At 31.9% G+C, this 15,707-nt stretch overlaps 1 protein-coding gene across 2 annotated transcripts in view; it reads left to right on the forward strand.

The window, feature by feature from the left end:
• The window catches only part of LOC129809661 (tyrosine-protein phosphatase corkscrew), a 37,181-nt gene extending 24,579 nt beyond the window's left edge, over window positions 1-12,602 (forward strand). For both annotated transcript variants that reach the window (XM_055859677.1, XM_055859678.1), the window contains 5 exons: window positions 4,800-5,276; window positions 5,356-5,446; window positions 9,825-10,128; window positions 12,178-12,242; window positions 12,325-12,602. In XM_055859677.1, the coding sequence (XP_055715652.1) occupies window positions 4,800-5,276; window positions 5,356-5,446; window positions 9,825-10,128; window positions 12,178-12,242; window positions 12,325-12,386 (999 nt within the window). In that variant the 3' untranslated portion in view covers window positions 12,387-12,602. The remainder of the gene's footprint in view (window positions 1-4,799; window positions 5,277-5,355; window positions 5,447-9,824; window positions 10,129-12,177; window positions 12,243-12,324) is intronic.
• Window positions 12,603-15,707: the final 3,105 nt, after the last annotated feature.

A 15,707-nucleotide genomic window follows, 5' to 3' on the forward strand; every position in this document is an offset into this window, starting at 1 on the left:
TTTTACGAATTATTACCGATTCTAAACTTTTTGGAATTCCAAAACCATTCGAATAAACACGATTTTGTTCCAATCGGCTGAGAAAGAAAATCCTCTAGAATGATTTGATTTTGATCGTAAAAAATCCAAGATATCTGCCTAAGCTATCTAAAGAATATATTCAAGAATTCAGGGAATTGTAGAATTAATTTTCGAGATAGGAAAAAAATTGTATTAGAAAGGCCGAAGGAGGGTCAACGAAGACCAAAAGTCCACATCCCTAAAAGTTTAGCCTATAGTTCTGAACTCTGAATGCAGCCATGCAGCCAAATTTAGGACTGTTGAGCCTTGGAACTCAATGGGTCAAATAGTAGAATACTTGCTCTATAATGCAAGTGTCCCGGCCTTGAATCTCCTTTAGGTCACCAGGAATTTTTCTGGCGTTAAATTACTTGGATTATTCTTTGGTTTAAAAAGTTAATTTGTGTTTAATTGAAAATTTTTAATATTAGAAAAATTATTTGAAAGTACATTTACGATGTTTCTAAAACTTCTCAAAATAATATTTGTTTTTTTCCCTAAGAACAAAAAGCATTATAACTTTTAGAGTTCAAAAAATGATCTTAAAAAGCTTTTTTTTAAGCATAAAGTTTTAATAATCATTCGGATTAGATAAAAAAGTTAAAGCTCTTGGTAAATTATTATTAATGGAATTAGTAAATGATTTGTTTATTCTAGAAATCTCTAAATTAAGGTCTTATCTTCCTAACTTTACTACCTATTGTTTATAATTTTGCCTGAATTAGAGAGAATTAGTATTAAGATGTTTTCCTAGAAACACATCAGCAATCTTTCGAAACAATCCCAGAAGATTAATAGTATGCAATAAAATCAGATTTTACGATTACTATAACAAGTCATCAACTAATTTTATAGTATTTTATTTGAGAATTGTCGTGAAGCTTCTGTATTCTTAGAAGTATCATAAAATGATTTAACCTCAAGATTATTCTCGTTCTGCGAAATAAAATGTGCTTTTAGCTCAGATTCTTTACAATTTCAATTTGCAGTGATTTGCATAGAAACTATTGTTGAGATGTGTTTAGAAGGTTTTTACAAAATATTTTTAGATTACGCTACAGCACATTGTTTGTCAATAAAGTTAGATAGTGTAATTTTATGTCTAAGAATTATTCTCAGACTTTATTAAGCTCAGGATTACTCAAGATTCTGAACTAAGCTACGGTGATTTTCATCTAAGTTGGTATGCGCTTTACCTAATTGTTTTATGGACCTAATGTGTTATATTTTTTTATCCTTGTGAAATTAGGAATATTCAGAAAAATTATCAAATACTGAGCTAAGCGAACAGGAAAAGTTCTTTTAAAATATTCTTTAGTTATATCCCATTACAAATATTCTTTTAAAAAAATACCTAAGGAAACTTCTTTTTAACGTTTTTCAATTTATTGTAACTTTTTTTTATAAAATAAAATAAATTAGTTCCCAAAAAAAAGCGAATATTCAGGAGTCTGAAATTTATTACCTGTCAGTATAGTTCGTAAAACTCAAAATTCTCATACTTGCGAACCAAAAGACACATACCAAGCCTCACATCCAAGACTCAAACAAGACTCAAACCCAAACTTCTGAAAATAAGTTTTTTTTATGAAAATATATTTTTTTATTGCTCACTTTCCATAATTTCGCCCAAGAATATGTTTTAGATTCATGTGTAAAAAAAAATTTCAACGGTTATAGAGAGAACTATTCTAACTAAAAAAATATACAATATTAGCCGTACTCACTATGGCGCTGTTATCTTGTAATATCGTTATCTCGTTATCTCGTTATGTTCTCGTAATGTATTTTATAAATGAAAAATTATAACAAGATAACAGATTACGGAGATTACAAGATAACAACGCCATAGTGAGTACGGCTATTAATTGAAGATCTTTTCATTAAATATTATAGAACAGAAAAAAATCATCAATTTTTCTGATAAAATTATTGAAATATGCTCAGAATTTACTGCAGTCGATAATCTTTTAACTATTATTTTTACAAACATGTCCCATTGGTTGTTGCTATTTTGGTAAGTGTCTCGGGTATAGCTATGAAAAATTGCATTTTTTTTTCAAAAAGCAGAATCAATTCTTTGTGATTTGATTTTAATAAATAATTTTGATTTTCTGAGGGAAATATTTATTTAACAATATTATTTTATGATTGTGAGTTAATTTTTTCGTATTTCGAGTTCCAACCACTCCAAAGTTACCCGTAAAGAATCTTCAAGCTACCAAGGGAAAAAAAAGATTTCAAGGTTATATTGACTTGTAGAAGGGGTGATAATTGAAGACCTGAAGTCGATATCTCTTACCGTTCGACCCCTATAGCCACGTAACAAACTTTTGGACGTATAAAAATAAAATATTAAAGAAAGATAGATCATTTACGGATGCCTGAATGATTTACTATCGACTAAAGTTGACGCATCTGGATTGAAAATTTCAAAACCTTTACAAAAAATTTAAAATTTAAGTAAATCGGTTGAAAAATGGGACCTCCAGAGAGGTTAAACTTTGACCTTTGATAATTCGATGTCGAAATTTTTTTCGGTCATGTATGGACAGGATGTTACCCTAGACTACCTTCAAAATATATCCTACATGAAAAGAAATTGAAGGAGTCATTTCGAAAATAAATAAAAAAACATGGTTTTGTGAGGTATTATTATTAATGGTGTCGAGGCCTAAAATTAAGTTTGTCTTGCCTAAAAACGGCCCACGTCAATGGCAAGCGAACTTGCCATCATCAAATCCCCTACTTCGCATGAGGTAGGGGACAACGGACAAACACGCAAAGGGGAAGTGGTTTGTATTATCCCATCAGAGTCATATAGGACGCCACAATCGGAGAAGCCCCATAGCTGCCTGTTATCTTTCGAACGCGCTACGTCGCTTCTCAAACGATTAAGAGATTTCCACGTCCGTCGTCTAGTTTAGGTCACCAGCAAGACTAAGGTTTCTCTTATAAGAAAATCAAGGAGATGGACAGAAAAACACAAAATTCTTTTCCAAAGCTTTTCGACGCTTCACAGCGCTTTCCTCGCTGGTCACATCTGTGATTTGTCTCTGAATTTTCTGGAATTTCTCTGAAATTTCGTCCACACTGTTCACTATTCCAATTGAGGATTTACAGGGAAAACTGTAAATCCTCAATAAATGTATGTTTTTTTGGGATTGCTCGAAAACGCGTCGTGCGATTTTTTTCATTTTTGGATATGTTTTAGAAATTATCCAGGCGAACATTTCGTCCATATACGAAAATACGGTTGAATCATTCCTAATAACGTTTTTCAAGGTAAAAGTTTAAAAAGACAGTAGAGTGAACATTTATCAAGCAAATGTGGTCATGTTTGGGGTCATTGGAAAGGTCTTGGAATTTCCGACAAAACTAAACCGGTTCCAATCGGTTTTGAATCGGTAATGAACCGGTTCATAACCGATAAAAAATTTTATCTGAAAATCAATCCTATTACTCTTAAAACTATTTTGGGGGATCTTTTGAGAGATTTATGAATCGGTTCAAATCGGTTGAAAACCGATAAACGGTAAAGGATGCGAAAGTAGTTTTGAGGTATAGCATCTAAGTCACGAGTTCGAGCATTACGCAAAGTCTGGGACGCTTTGCCACCGCTTTTTTAATAAGAATTTCACCAAAACAAAGCTAATTAAATTCTCTTGAAACGACCCCTACGAAATCCAAAGCCTACTATGACTGACCTTACGTTAAGCGTTGGGGAATATTTTTCATGCATACGCTTTACGTCAACTTGCTTAGCGTGCGCGGCCTCTCCCATACTTCAGCTGCGTACTCTGGTACAGAAAATGATAGCGCAAGAGCAGTCGTACGCATCAGTTTTGGCTGAGCTACCCACTGAATGTTGATAAGTTTTCGCAATTAGTTATTTCGTGTCTTCATCTTGTTTATGACAAGAGGGAACAAGGAAGGAATCGAAGGAACCTCCACGCGTGTTTAGGGCTTTTATCGGTACTAAATCCGTGCTTCTGAATGATCCCCGGGGATTGACTTCTTCCACCACGAAGCTAAAATTCAGTGTCGAATAGAACATATCAACTTTATTTAAACTTCTAAAGGGGCGTGGCCTAAATTATTTTTTGATCTCCAAAGAGCCTTTATTGCATATTGCAAGCATTTCAAACACTTTCTTGATGTCTGTATGGTTAAAAAAATCGCATTTATGATCAATTAATTGGTTGTCTTTTGATAAGTAGTCAACTACTGATACATGCGACGAAATACAAAAAATGCGCAAGAATATGTGAATTCACCTGACATTGAACATTCAATTTTTCTTCTGAGAAATATTTGTACAATAAGAAAATTATTTGCAAAATTGTTCCTTTATTGGAAATACGTGGATAAATACAAGTTGTGTTATTTTATTTTTTGCACAATTGATCACGTTGTTTAAATTTCGGATGGGGTGTGCTTGAAAACCTCATGTGTTTGAGACAATAAAGAACTCTGTGAGTGTTGTTTACACACTCCACATTCATTGAAAAAAGTGCTTAAAAGAGCTTCAGTGTTGTACATATATTATGAAGAATAAGTGGGATAGAAAAGATAGAAGGAGAGTGATCATGCCATGGAGATAGATGGTTATAAAATAAAATGTTTCTGACCTAATTGAAATTAGTAATAAGTAAATATTTTGAGTATTATAATGACTTTAGCTTTGTTTATCCTTCAACAATTGTTGTTATGTGTCTCCCATTTGGTTGGGTATATAGATTATCAACTCGAGGCACAAACGGAGTGAGTCAATAACATCACGTGGCTTCGTGATGAATGTGAAGAGGGAGGAGAAGGACATGTTCAAGACGTACATTGCCACACAGGGATGCATGCCAAACACAATAATTGATTTCTGGAATATGATTTGGCAAGAGAATACTCGGGTGATTGTGATGACAACCAAAGAATATGAGCGTCGCAAGAATAAGTGTGCCAAGTATTGGCCAAATCAGGGTGACACACAGGAATGGGGTCATGCTAAGGTTACGTGCATCACGGAGAGCTCAACCAATGACTATACCTTGCGTGAATTTCTGTTTTCGTGGCGCGGTAAGGAGGAACGCCGAATCTTTCAGTATCACTTTCAAGTGTGGCCAGATCATGGGGTTCCTTCGGATCCGGGATGTGTCCTCAATTTTCTCCAGGATGTCAATCAGAGGCAGGAACAAATTCTGCTAGAAGGAGCTAATCCTGTGAGTCCCTTACTCTTTTTTTTTCATTCCCATCAAATAATTTTCTTCATACCCATATCGACTTTTTCTCCTCCTCCAGGGTCCAATTTGTGTCCATTGTTCAGCGGGAATTGGCAGGACAGGAACTTTTATCGTGATAGACATGATTTTAGATCAAATCATTCGTGAAGGTAAGTTGCTGTCTCATTTAGCAAACTCCATTAAACTAGATATCGTTCTTTATCATCTTTGCAACTTTGCGGGAGAATTATCTTTTGGGCAAATAAAAGAGATTCTATTTTTAGGAATGTCAACTGCTAAAAGAATATTTACAGAGCTTTTTGGGGCAAATAGTCTTATCAAAATTTACTTTTAGAACAGTCTGAGTACACAATGGAGTACAAATAACTTCTTCCTATTTTTTATTGTGAAATTCTTTTCTGGTTTTTGTATTTCACAATGGTATTTTTCTTGTGATGTGTTTTAATTTCTCAGAAAATATTATTTATTCTGGGCACGTGAGATAAGTTTTTTTTACAGGCAATTTATCTGCTCAATAAATATTGAGAGTGAAAATGGAAAATTTTTACCAAAAAGCGTAAAGTTCATAGGAAAATTCCTTTTTGGTTTAACTATGGAAGCAAATAGATTTCAAAAAATAATTCTAAAGATCAAGGTTTTATAAAGATATTGAACAAACTGAAGGCGATGTTGATAAGGAATAATAATATCCTTAGGCAAATAGTGCTCTGAAAAATGCTTTGTCAAGTGAACAAATGGATTTTGTTAAAATTTTGTCAAAAGGATGTTGTTTATCAATTTGACAAAACTTTTTTTTTCACATTTTATATGGAAAAACACAGTTTTGACAAACTTTTAACAAGATCTAGTTGGCTGTCGATTTGGCAATTTTTTTCATGTTCTGTATAGAAGAACATCCTTTTGACAAACTTTTCTCATTAATTTGACAAAACATTTTACCGAAATATTTAACACAAATTATCAATATATAGTCAAAGATTTTAACACTCGGTAAGGGTTAGTGAAAATTAAGACCATTTTAATGTCTTATTTGTTATTACGAAGGTTCAACCCTACATACAAACTTTTTGCTGATAGAACTTAAGTTTTTTTTATTATATTTTTTCCATTACGATCTTTTTCTTTTTTCGGCTCTTACATAGAAAAAAGAAAAAGAAAAACTCACTTTTGGCTGTATTAAGAAAAATTTGCCAAATTGCGGACAGATTGCAATATCGGACACTTCTTTTGCTTCTCAAAATTTTATAATTTTTTGGTTAAGAACGAGTACAAGATGCAGTGGAGAAGTTCTTAAAAAAATCCATAAGAGCAAGAGGAGCAAGGAACTTCGTAAAACTTGGTGTCCGATAATACACACAAAGGAATACCTGTATTTTTTTGTATTGAAAATATAGAAAAAAAATACGACAAACTACTTTTAAAGATTCCAAAGAAGACTCCCGAAAATCAAATAACAAAAAATTCAATTATCATTAAAAAAATAAATTGCATTGCAAACTTTGGAGACTAAACATAACGTGTTCGAAATTTGGCACAATTCCTAAATGCCTCCATGATATCTATCAAACTATTGTTTAGTATTTTTCCATATTCATTGGTTTATTGTAAGGGATAACTCATATTGGGAAACCCAAGATTTGCATCGCGAAACCCGAGAAACCCAATTTCTGCGTCGCGAAACCCGAGAAAGCCAATACTTGCATCGCGAAACCCGAGAAACCCAATTCTTGAATCGCGAAACCCAAAAAAACCCAAGATTTGCATCGCAAAACCCGAGAACTCCAATTTCTGCATCGCGAAACCTGAGAAACTCACTTTTTGCATCGCAAAACCCGAGAAACCCAAAAAATTGCTTCGGCAAACCCGAGAAACCAGAAACCCTTGTCAGAAATAATGGAAATGAATTACACATTGGTTTATTCAAAATTTAATATGGATATACAATTTACACTGGGCTCCGCAAATTATTATTTTTAATGGCTTTCACTTTTTCTCCGTAATAAATTAAATGAGTTTAAATCTTTTATTATTGTTATGATTATTTGTATACTAAAAGTCGAGGGAAATGGGTTTGCCTACGTTAAAGACGTAAATAAATTGCTGGAAAAATAACGCATATTTTTTGCTAATTATTGACCCAACCTATGAGAAAAATAACAGGATAAAATGAACAAGAATAAAATATTAATAAAATCAAAAAAATTGCTCTTTGAATATAAAAGGAATGACATTGAGAGCACAATGAAAAAGTCACTACGATTATCGTAGAATTCTTCTTCTTTTATTTTATGTAATGGCAGTTGACCTTTTTGAAATACAAACAGAAAAAATTATAATTTTCTTTCCTTTTCAATTTTATTTTCTACGATTAATCGTCTAAAATTTACTAGAATAATCGTTCTAATCCTAAACCACGATAAATTTAGTAATTCAGGAGTAAGTCGAATGGTTAGATGATCCCTAGGATTTTATCTGTAGGAAAGTTCAATCTGGCTAAAAGATTGCAGTTTAACTTTTTTTTTAAACATGTTTTAATCAAAACTACAACCTTTTAGCCACATTGGACTTACTTACCTATGAAATTCAAAGAGTCACCCAACTATTCTTACCACTTTTCTTAATTTGCAATTAATTTTTCAAATATTTGGGGCATGCGTCGCTTCAGGAACCAACTGATTCAAAATTTTTGAAGCAGATAATCATGAGGTCACTATCAGAGATACCTATAATGCGGTTATGAATATCAAGTCGAAACCCTGAGTCTTCCAGTAGCGTTTTCCAAATGTACTCGTGCATTATTACCATAAATTCTGAAGATTTTAAGATCATGATTTTCCATAAAATTAAACAATTGATAACGCAGATTCCTTCAGGCAGTGTCTCTGGACGATTATCCATACTTTAACTTCTTCTAACTTACCATTTTAACCTAAATTATAAAGTAAAAAAAAAATATTATTTTAATATTTTTATTATCAGTTTTATATGAATAAATTACCCATTGCAAACTTTAGAATGTACAAATCCACCTTTTGTCTCTCAAATAACATTACTTCAAAATATTACTAGGTTAAAAGAAGTTAGTTACACGTATTAGACCATTTTGAATAGTTTTTACAAATGTGTCAAGAAACTTTTGGCCGATGAAAAATGCTCAACTTTGGGAAAACAATCATTTTTGATATGAAATAAAATTAAATAATTTTGTGGAATACTGAATTAACTCTCTGGATTACAAGTAACTCATAATCTTTTCCACCTGTAGGGGAATTCTGTAATTTTCGTGGCATTATCACGCGTGAATTCGAAACCTGACAATGCCAATCGAGCTTTTTTTGTCATATCATATGAGTTCGAAAATGCAGTTCATTGATTTTTTAATGAAATCCCTTTACTTGATGATTTTATGAAAATGCAGTACGTCTTTTTTGATTTGTTTAACAAAATTCATTGTTATTTGAATTGCCAGAAATCTCAAATATGTGACTTCTGACAATGCCACGGCTACAGAATCGTATTTTCGAAAAATCTCTCCTAAGATTCGAACCCAATTTGTCATATTGCATTGCCAGAGCGTTACAGAAATCCTCTCCTGGTTTCTCGAACATAGGTTTGTCAAGAAACTTTTGGTCGACACTGTAATTTGTTTTTGCAGTTGTTTAATTTTTAAAAAAAAATCTGAGAAGTCTACCACAAAATAAAAGACCAAGAAGAAAAGTTCAGTCAGTAATCGTTGAAAATGAACTTTTTGTTACGATAATCGTTGTAAAAATTTTTACGATAATCTCAGTGAAAAATTACTGTGATCAGCGTTTTATTTTTGATAAATTAAACTAAGGAAATTTTAACTCGTTTTTGTTGTGCAATTGTTTATTGAATAATATTTTTTTTTAACAATTCTTACTTAAACTGGTGGATAAATTTAGATTAGTTTAAAAAGTTCAAGTTTCGCAATACTTAAACTCGAATAAACCTTAAAATTATATTTGGAAAATTCATAATTTATTCTTTATCAATAATATTACATTTAAAAATATTTAATTTTCTGTATTCTTTGATTTTTGTTTCAGAAATTAAGCTTTTTAGTCACATTTCTAATCAAATACTAATTTCTTTTTTTGGTCGAGAAATTATAAATTTAACAACTTGAATGGTAAATTTTAGTTAGGGAAATCAAAATTATTAAAGTTTTATTTAAGAAAAAAAACTATAATATATTTTTATTCTATAAAAGGCAAGATACCAGAAATCTATTACTTTACAACTTTTCAGAACGTGTATAGTTCGTCAAATTGCCACGAGGGGAGCTAAATTTTAGATGACATAACATTTTTTTCATGTGAATAAAAACGCAAGGTTGCGTTTAGGTTCTAAAATTCGCAAAGTTGCATAAAGCTCGCTTCATTGAATGATGTTTGCGTTATCCAATAAATTCATCCCATTATTTTGTCTTGTATATTTAATGTTTATGTGCTTGCTTCTCGATTGTTTGGCTTTAAGAGAAGTTGTTTATGATATTAATTGCAGGAGTGGAAACGGAGATCGATATTCAGCGAACAATCCAGATGGTGCGATCACAACGATCTGGCATGGTGCAGACAGAGGCCCAGTACAAATTTGTCTACTACGCCGTTCAGCACTACATCCAGACGCTCTTCCATGTGCGCAAAGCGCAGGAGGTGAGTGTCCAGGCGGGTCATGAGTATACCAACATCAAATATGCCGGAGATATTTGTGATCTGCAACGATCGCCACTTCCACCCTCCATGTCAACGCTCAATTTGAGCAACAGCAAGCAAGATACTCTCAGCAAGACGCACAACAAAACCAGGTGAGTCTGCAATTTCTTTCCTTTGGGAGAATTTTTTATTTCGGCTGTGTTCAGGATTATTCTGCTTTTGAAGCTTGAATTGAAAGTGCTAATTTTGATCAAAATGTTTTCATAATATTTACAAATAAAAAGTAAGCACTTAATCCTTTTCTAGAGTAAATTTGGCACCCTTGCCCTGCTCGAATTCTTTAAAATCTTTGACGTTTAGGGTAAATGTCCTAATTCAAAACCATTTCCAGACGCTTTAACTTTGACAGAAGATTGAACACATTCACAGCGAACAGACTGGGCTTTTCTACATGGTCATTGCTTTTTTACGCCTTCATTGCTTTTTTACACGTGGAAAAAATATTCAAAATATTGCGGCACCAAACCAATTTTTGCGCCAATTTGATGTTTTTTCCGTTTTCTGAGACATTATTCTTTAAAAAGAAAATGATTTATTAGTAAAATTTGCCAAATCTAAACACCTCGAATTAAGAGCAAAAAGCAATTGACCGGTCAATTGCTCTTTCCTCTTTTCTCAAAGTACTTATAATCGGAAAATTTTACTAGTATATCATTTTCTTTTTAAAGAATATTGTCTCATAAGGCGTAATAAATATCAAATTAGTCCAAAAATTGGCTTGGTGCAGCAATTTTTTTATTATTTTTCCACGTGTAAAAAAGCAATGAAGGCGTAAAAAAGCAATGACCATGTAGAAAAGCCCAGTCTGTTCGCTGTGATAAGTTCATATTTTTTCTGAAGAGAATTACATAAATTTGCTCCTTGATTCTTCTAGAATGTTACTGTTTAGTGAAAATTCTTTAGATATAATTTGAAAACTTCTTAAATACAAGAAAAATACGTGAGCGTAAAATGCTTCTATTGGAAACATATTAATCTAAATGGAGACAAGGGAAATTTTCTAATTGGAGACAAACAGTGTAAGTGAAAACGCGACGAAACGCTTCTAAAACCTTGTTGAGTTGCTCTTGAGTGCAGGATTTGTTCTTTATTCCCGGTTTTTTTTTCTCTTTTCCCATCTAAAACAATAAGAAAATCTCTTTAAAAAATCGTATTTCCGGGGTTTCCTATTGAAGCATTTGCAGAAACTTCAGGAAAACCTTTTTTGTTCACGAAATAAGGTAATTATTTCTTTTGAAAACTTCACGTATCGTTGACAATAAAGATTAGCACTTAATTTAACTAAAATTAGCCAGAAATGTGACATTAAATGTTAAACAAAACGAATAAATACCAGTCACTTTATTGAGTTTTTCATTGGAAAACATGGTCGATCGATGATGAAAAAGTACACTTTTAATTTTTCTGAGAAATTAACAAATTAAAATTTGTGAATATGAATGGATTTTCGCTTTATTTGGAACAAAATTAACTAAATAATGAAACTGTGGTATAGAAAATATATTAATATAGTAATTTAGTACTGTAGTTACCATGAAAACAGTGATGTTTCCATTTTGAGTAGTGAAAAATTTCCAATTCTCAAATTTTTTCGAAAAAATTGAGGTTCATGAAGGTAATCTATGATAAAAATTTAAAGCCTCGGTCTCTTTTTTCTTGGAAAATATCGAATTTTTAAATTTTAGAATTGCCAAATTTTGCCCCAGTCTCCAATATACTGCAAAATTCAATAGAAAAATCATTTTTAATTACCCTAATAAATCCTTAAGATACTACTGACAGTAGTAAGTTTTATCAATAAAGAGGAGGATTTAAGTCTTATTTTTTTTACTGAATAAGCTCCGCCCATAGCTAATTTTAAGCCACGCCCCATTGAGGGTTTAAAGGTAATTCCAAGTGCGATTTTCTTATTCTTAATTTTTTATTTAGAAATGCTAATAGTAATTCGGAAGTTGGTATTGCATCTTCTTCCTAGATCTTGGATATAAGGCCCATTAAATTTAGGCCACGCCCCCGTAAAATTTTTAGCTTGCCTTTTAATTTTTAAAATGTTTTTCTGAATACATTTTCGCCGTTTTAAGACTGTGAAAACCGCAAAAACTCTGCATTTGATTGATCAATTTTTCACTATAATGTTTTAGGTCGATATCAGACACACAAATTCCAACTCCGCCAAGATCAATTGTTGACTTCACGACACAAACAGGTAAGGGTATTGATTTTTCTTCTATTTTCACGTGCAATTATCGCTGACTATTTGTCTTCTATATTTTTTCTCCTTTGCAAAGTATATGAAAACATTCCCAAAGACATACGACCGCCACCTCCAACACCTCCAAGAAAATCATGACTAGCTAGAGATTGCTAATAAGAAGCCAGCATGATATGGAGTTAAAAAGCCAGTGATTTCTTCTTCTCGCAAATGATGTTTATTCTTCTTGGATAATTTGCAAAGGTAAAAAAAATAATTATTAGAAAAAAGGTGTAGCTAGAGAGAAGAAAAAAAAGAACCCCTCGATAATCACATTTTCAAACTGACAATTACTTTTAGAGAGAGAGAGAGAAAGAGAGAAAGAGATGAAAGAAAACTATGTGAAGTGTTAAATTTGTAGGATAACTAATTATTTTTTAAGGAAACTTCTTTACATTTTTAAAGAGAGAGAAAAAAAAGGTTAAAAACTCCAAGAAGTGGTGAATTTTATTTTGATAAAATTGTGATTTACAGGAAAAAAAACAAGGTCGATTTTCTGCAATTAAAATCGTAACAGAGTGTGAGGAATTATTTACAAATTGGAGAAGAGCATTTGAAAAATGATTTTTAATTTATTTTTTTAAAGGAGGCAAAATTTTTCGGAAAGTAACATTTATTTAGGAGAGAGATGCGGAAAAATTCTATTTTTTCAATTTTAATATTTTTTTTTTTTGAGTATTAATTGGAAGGTTTTTTTTTTACAAATTATTTGTTGTGGAAATATTGATTTTGAAGTTGAAGTATCAATTTCAAAATTAATATTCTTTGGGACATTTCATTTGCAAAAATTATTCGAATTTGCATCTTTTGTTGTGTAAAACTCCCGGAATTTTGACATTTAAAGTCTTTGATGGAAATTTATTAAATAGGCGAGAGGTTATGTTGCAAAGTGAGGTTAAAATATGAGAGAACGTAAAATGAGACGATACACATGCCATAAACGTACATGCTTTTAGTGCAAAAACCTAAATTTACAGCAGATAACCTAAATAAGTCATTTTTATAGGTTATGTTTTTAATTCTAAAAAGTATCTTGAATATAACCAAAAGAAAAGATGGTAATTGAACATAATAGGCTCAAAGTGGTCATTTTGCTCTCGAATTGCAGACCAAATTGATATTTTAGGCTTTATAGAAACTGGTTTGCATAACATAACCTTAAAAAATATCAATTTCAGTGGTTATGCTTTAAACGTAAATAACCTTCCAAAAGTAATTTTATCTGCTTCACGTATTAAATGCGTTTCTCACTTGTCAATGAAGCTTCAAAAATTCCAGTGCACAACCCTGCAAAAAAACTGCTTTCATTTCCTAACCATGAGGAATCTTTAAACATAATCACAAATTCGTATAAAAAGAAGATTAAAAATTAAATTACAATCGTTTATTTCACCTTTTTGCTTCAAAGATGACAAGGTTTTGCAAAAATAATTGCAGAGAAAATCTTGGTAATTTGGATAAAGTAAATGGTGAAATGAGGTTATGTTTTTTTACCATCCACCACTCACATGTCCTCAGCTTCAAGAGCTGAATCCGGATCATGACACTGCTGTAAGGCACTAACGTAACATATATATAATGAAAAGCTCAACAGTGTGCACAGACTAAAATCCAAAATTTTAAATAAAAAAACCTTGACAGGGAGTATAAGGGACAGTAAAACACGGTATTGACCTTTGGCTCCTTTCTTGGCTTGAGAAATTAAAAGGAGAAAAGAGCCAAAGGTCAATACCGTGTTTTACTGTCCCTTTATACTCAGTTTACTGGCCGAAAATGATCTAGTATACTTGACAGGGAGGTTATGTTGAAGGGCTGGAAATTACATAACCTAGAAGAGCACTCATTAATTGCCAAAAGTATAAAAGTTCTTCTATAGAATTTTTACAAAATAATGAGATTAGGGATATTTCTATGGGAGTTTGGAAATATTTTAATCCATTAAAATAGTTTCTTCTAGGTTATGTTTTGATAACCTTAATATCTTTTTACTCATTCTATTCAAAAATAGTATTGGAATATGGCCTATCTTCAGCAAATTGTTTGCTAAATATTCAAGAAAAAATAATAATCAAATTGCTTTATTTAGCTTGTATACGAATGATTTTGAATGTTTTTTTTACCGAGAATTTCATTTTTACAAGGAATTAGATGGAAAAGCATAAGACAATCGTACGAATTTTGATGTACATCCAGGTTTTAACATATTTACATCGAATTGAGCAGGGTAAATTGGGTATACAAACGTGAAGTGTGTTTTGAAGAAATGGCCTAGTTTTTCATCTAATTTCCTCTTCATCAGACGGAAATCCTTCAAATTGATTTTTAGGTTATGTCGTTTGCAATGTCGCATTTCCTAACCAAACTTTTTATAGTTTCCACGATTTTTCGCTGTTTCATAAAAGAAAACTTAGAGATACAGTCAAGTTTTTCAAATATGAACAATATTTTTAAAAACGTAATGGGATTTATAGGAAATGCCATTAACCTAAATTAAAACAAATAAGTTTAGAGAATTTATCATTTATTGTGAAATGAGTGGAATTTGTCGGGGAAGTTAATATTAGTGCAATAAAATGAAGGAAGCACCTGAGAAAAATGGTTCTAATTCAGACGCTAAACGGTCTTGCTTAAAGCACGACTGAGCTCCCCATTTTGAGGTTATTTCGAATATAACCTCACTTTCAAATATAACCTTTTTAAGACATTTTCTTCACATAACCTTAAATTTTACATTTCGAATTTAACCGTCATTAGTCGTTCTGAGAATCTTGACTGTCACTTGCTCCTATACATTTCTGTCATTTTGAGGTTAATTTATTAATCGTATCGGAATACTTGTTAACAATGTAATCTTATTATATTGCTTCTGTATTCCGGGATCTAATAATCTGCTAAGTCCATGTGCAGACCGCTCAGGAACGTCTTCCACACAGTGTTGATGCTTTTTTCATGCTCCGTGATTTTTTTTTGAAAAGAGGCTATGCATTATATTACGTTTTATCACAGTAAAAATGTTTTTCGTAACATTTAGTTGATTCACCGGATGGGGCTCGAACTCGCAACTGTGAGAGTCGAGTCAGAGATCTCATCTGCCAAAGGCACCACGGTCTTGCCTATTGTACCACTGAGATCCTCTTTTTGAGGTTATTTCGAATATAACCTCACTTTCAAATATAACCTCTTTGTGTATTAAAGAAATTTCCTTCAAAGATTAAGCAAAAAATAAAATAGAGATGAAGAGAAATTGTTGATAAATTATTTAGGAATAAATAAATTCTTTTGTATAAAATTTTGGACATTTTTTGAGCTGGTGCTCAAAAGAAAAATATAACTCAGAAAAAATGACTCAGTAAAATTACTATCCACAAAAGAGATTTTTCAAATTGTGAAGCAAAAATAATAAGGAAATGTCTTTGTGTA

Source organism: Phlebotomus papatasi, chromosome 1 (assembly GCF_024763615.1).
Source record: "Phlebotomus papatasi isolate M1 chromosome 1, Ppap_2.1, whole genome shotgun sequence".
Classification (NCBI taxonomy): Eukaryota; Metazoa; Arthropoda; class Insecta; order Diptera; family Psychodidae; genus Phlebotomus; species Phlebotomus papatasi.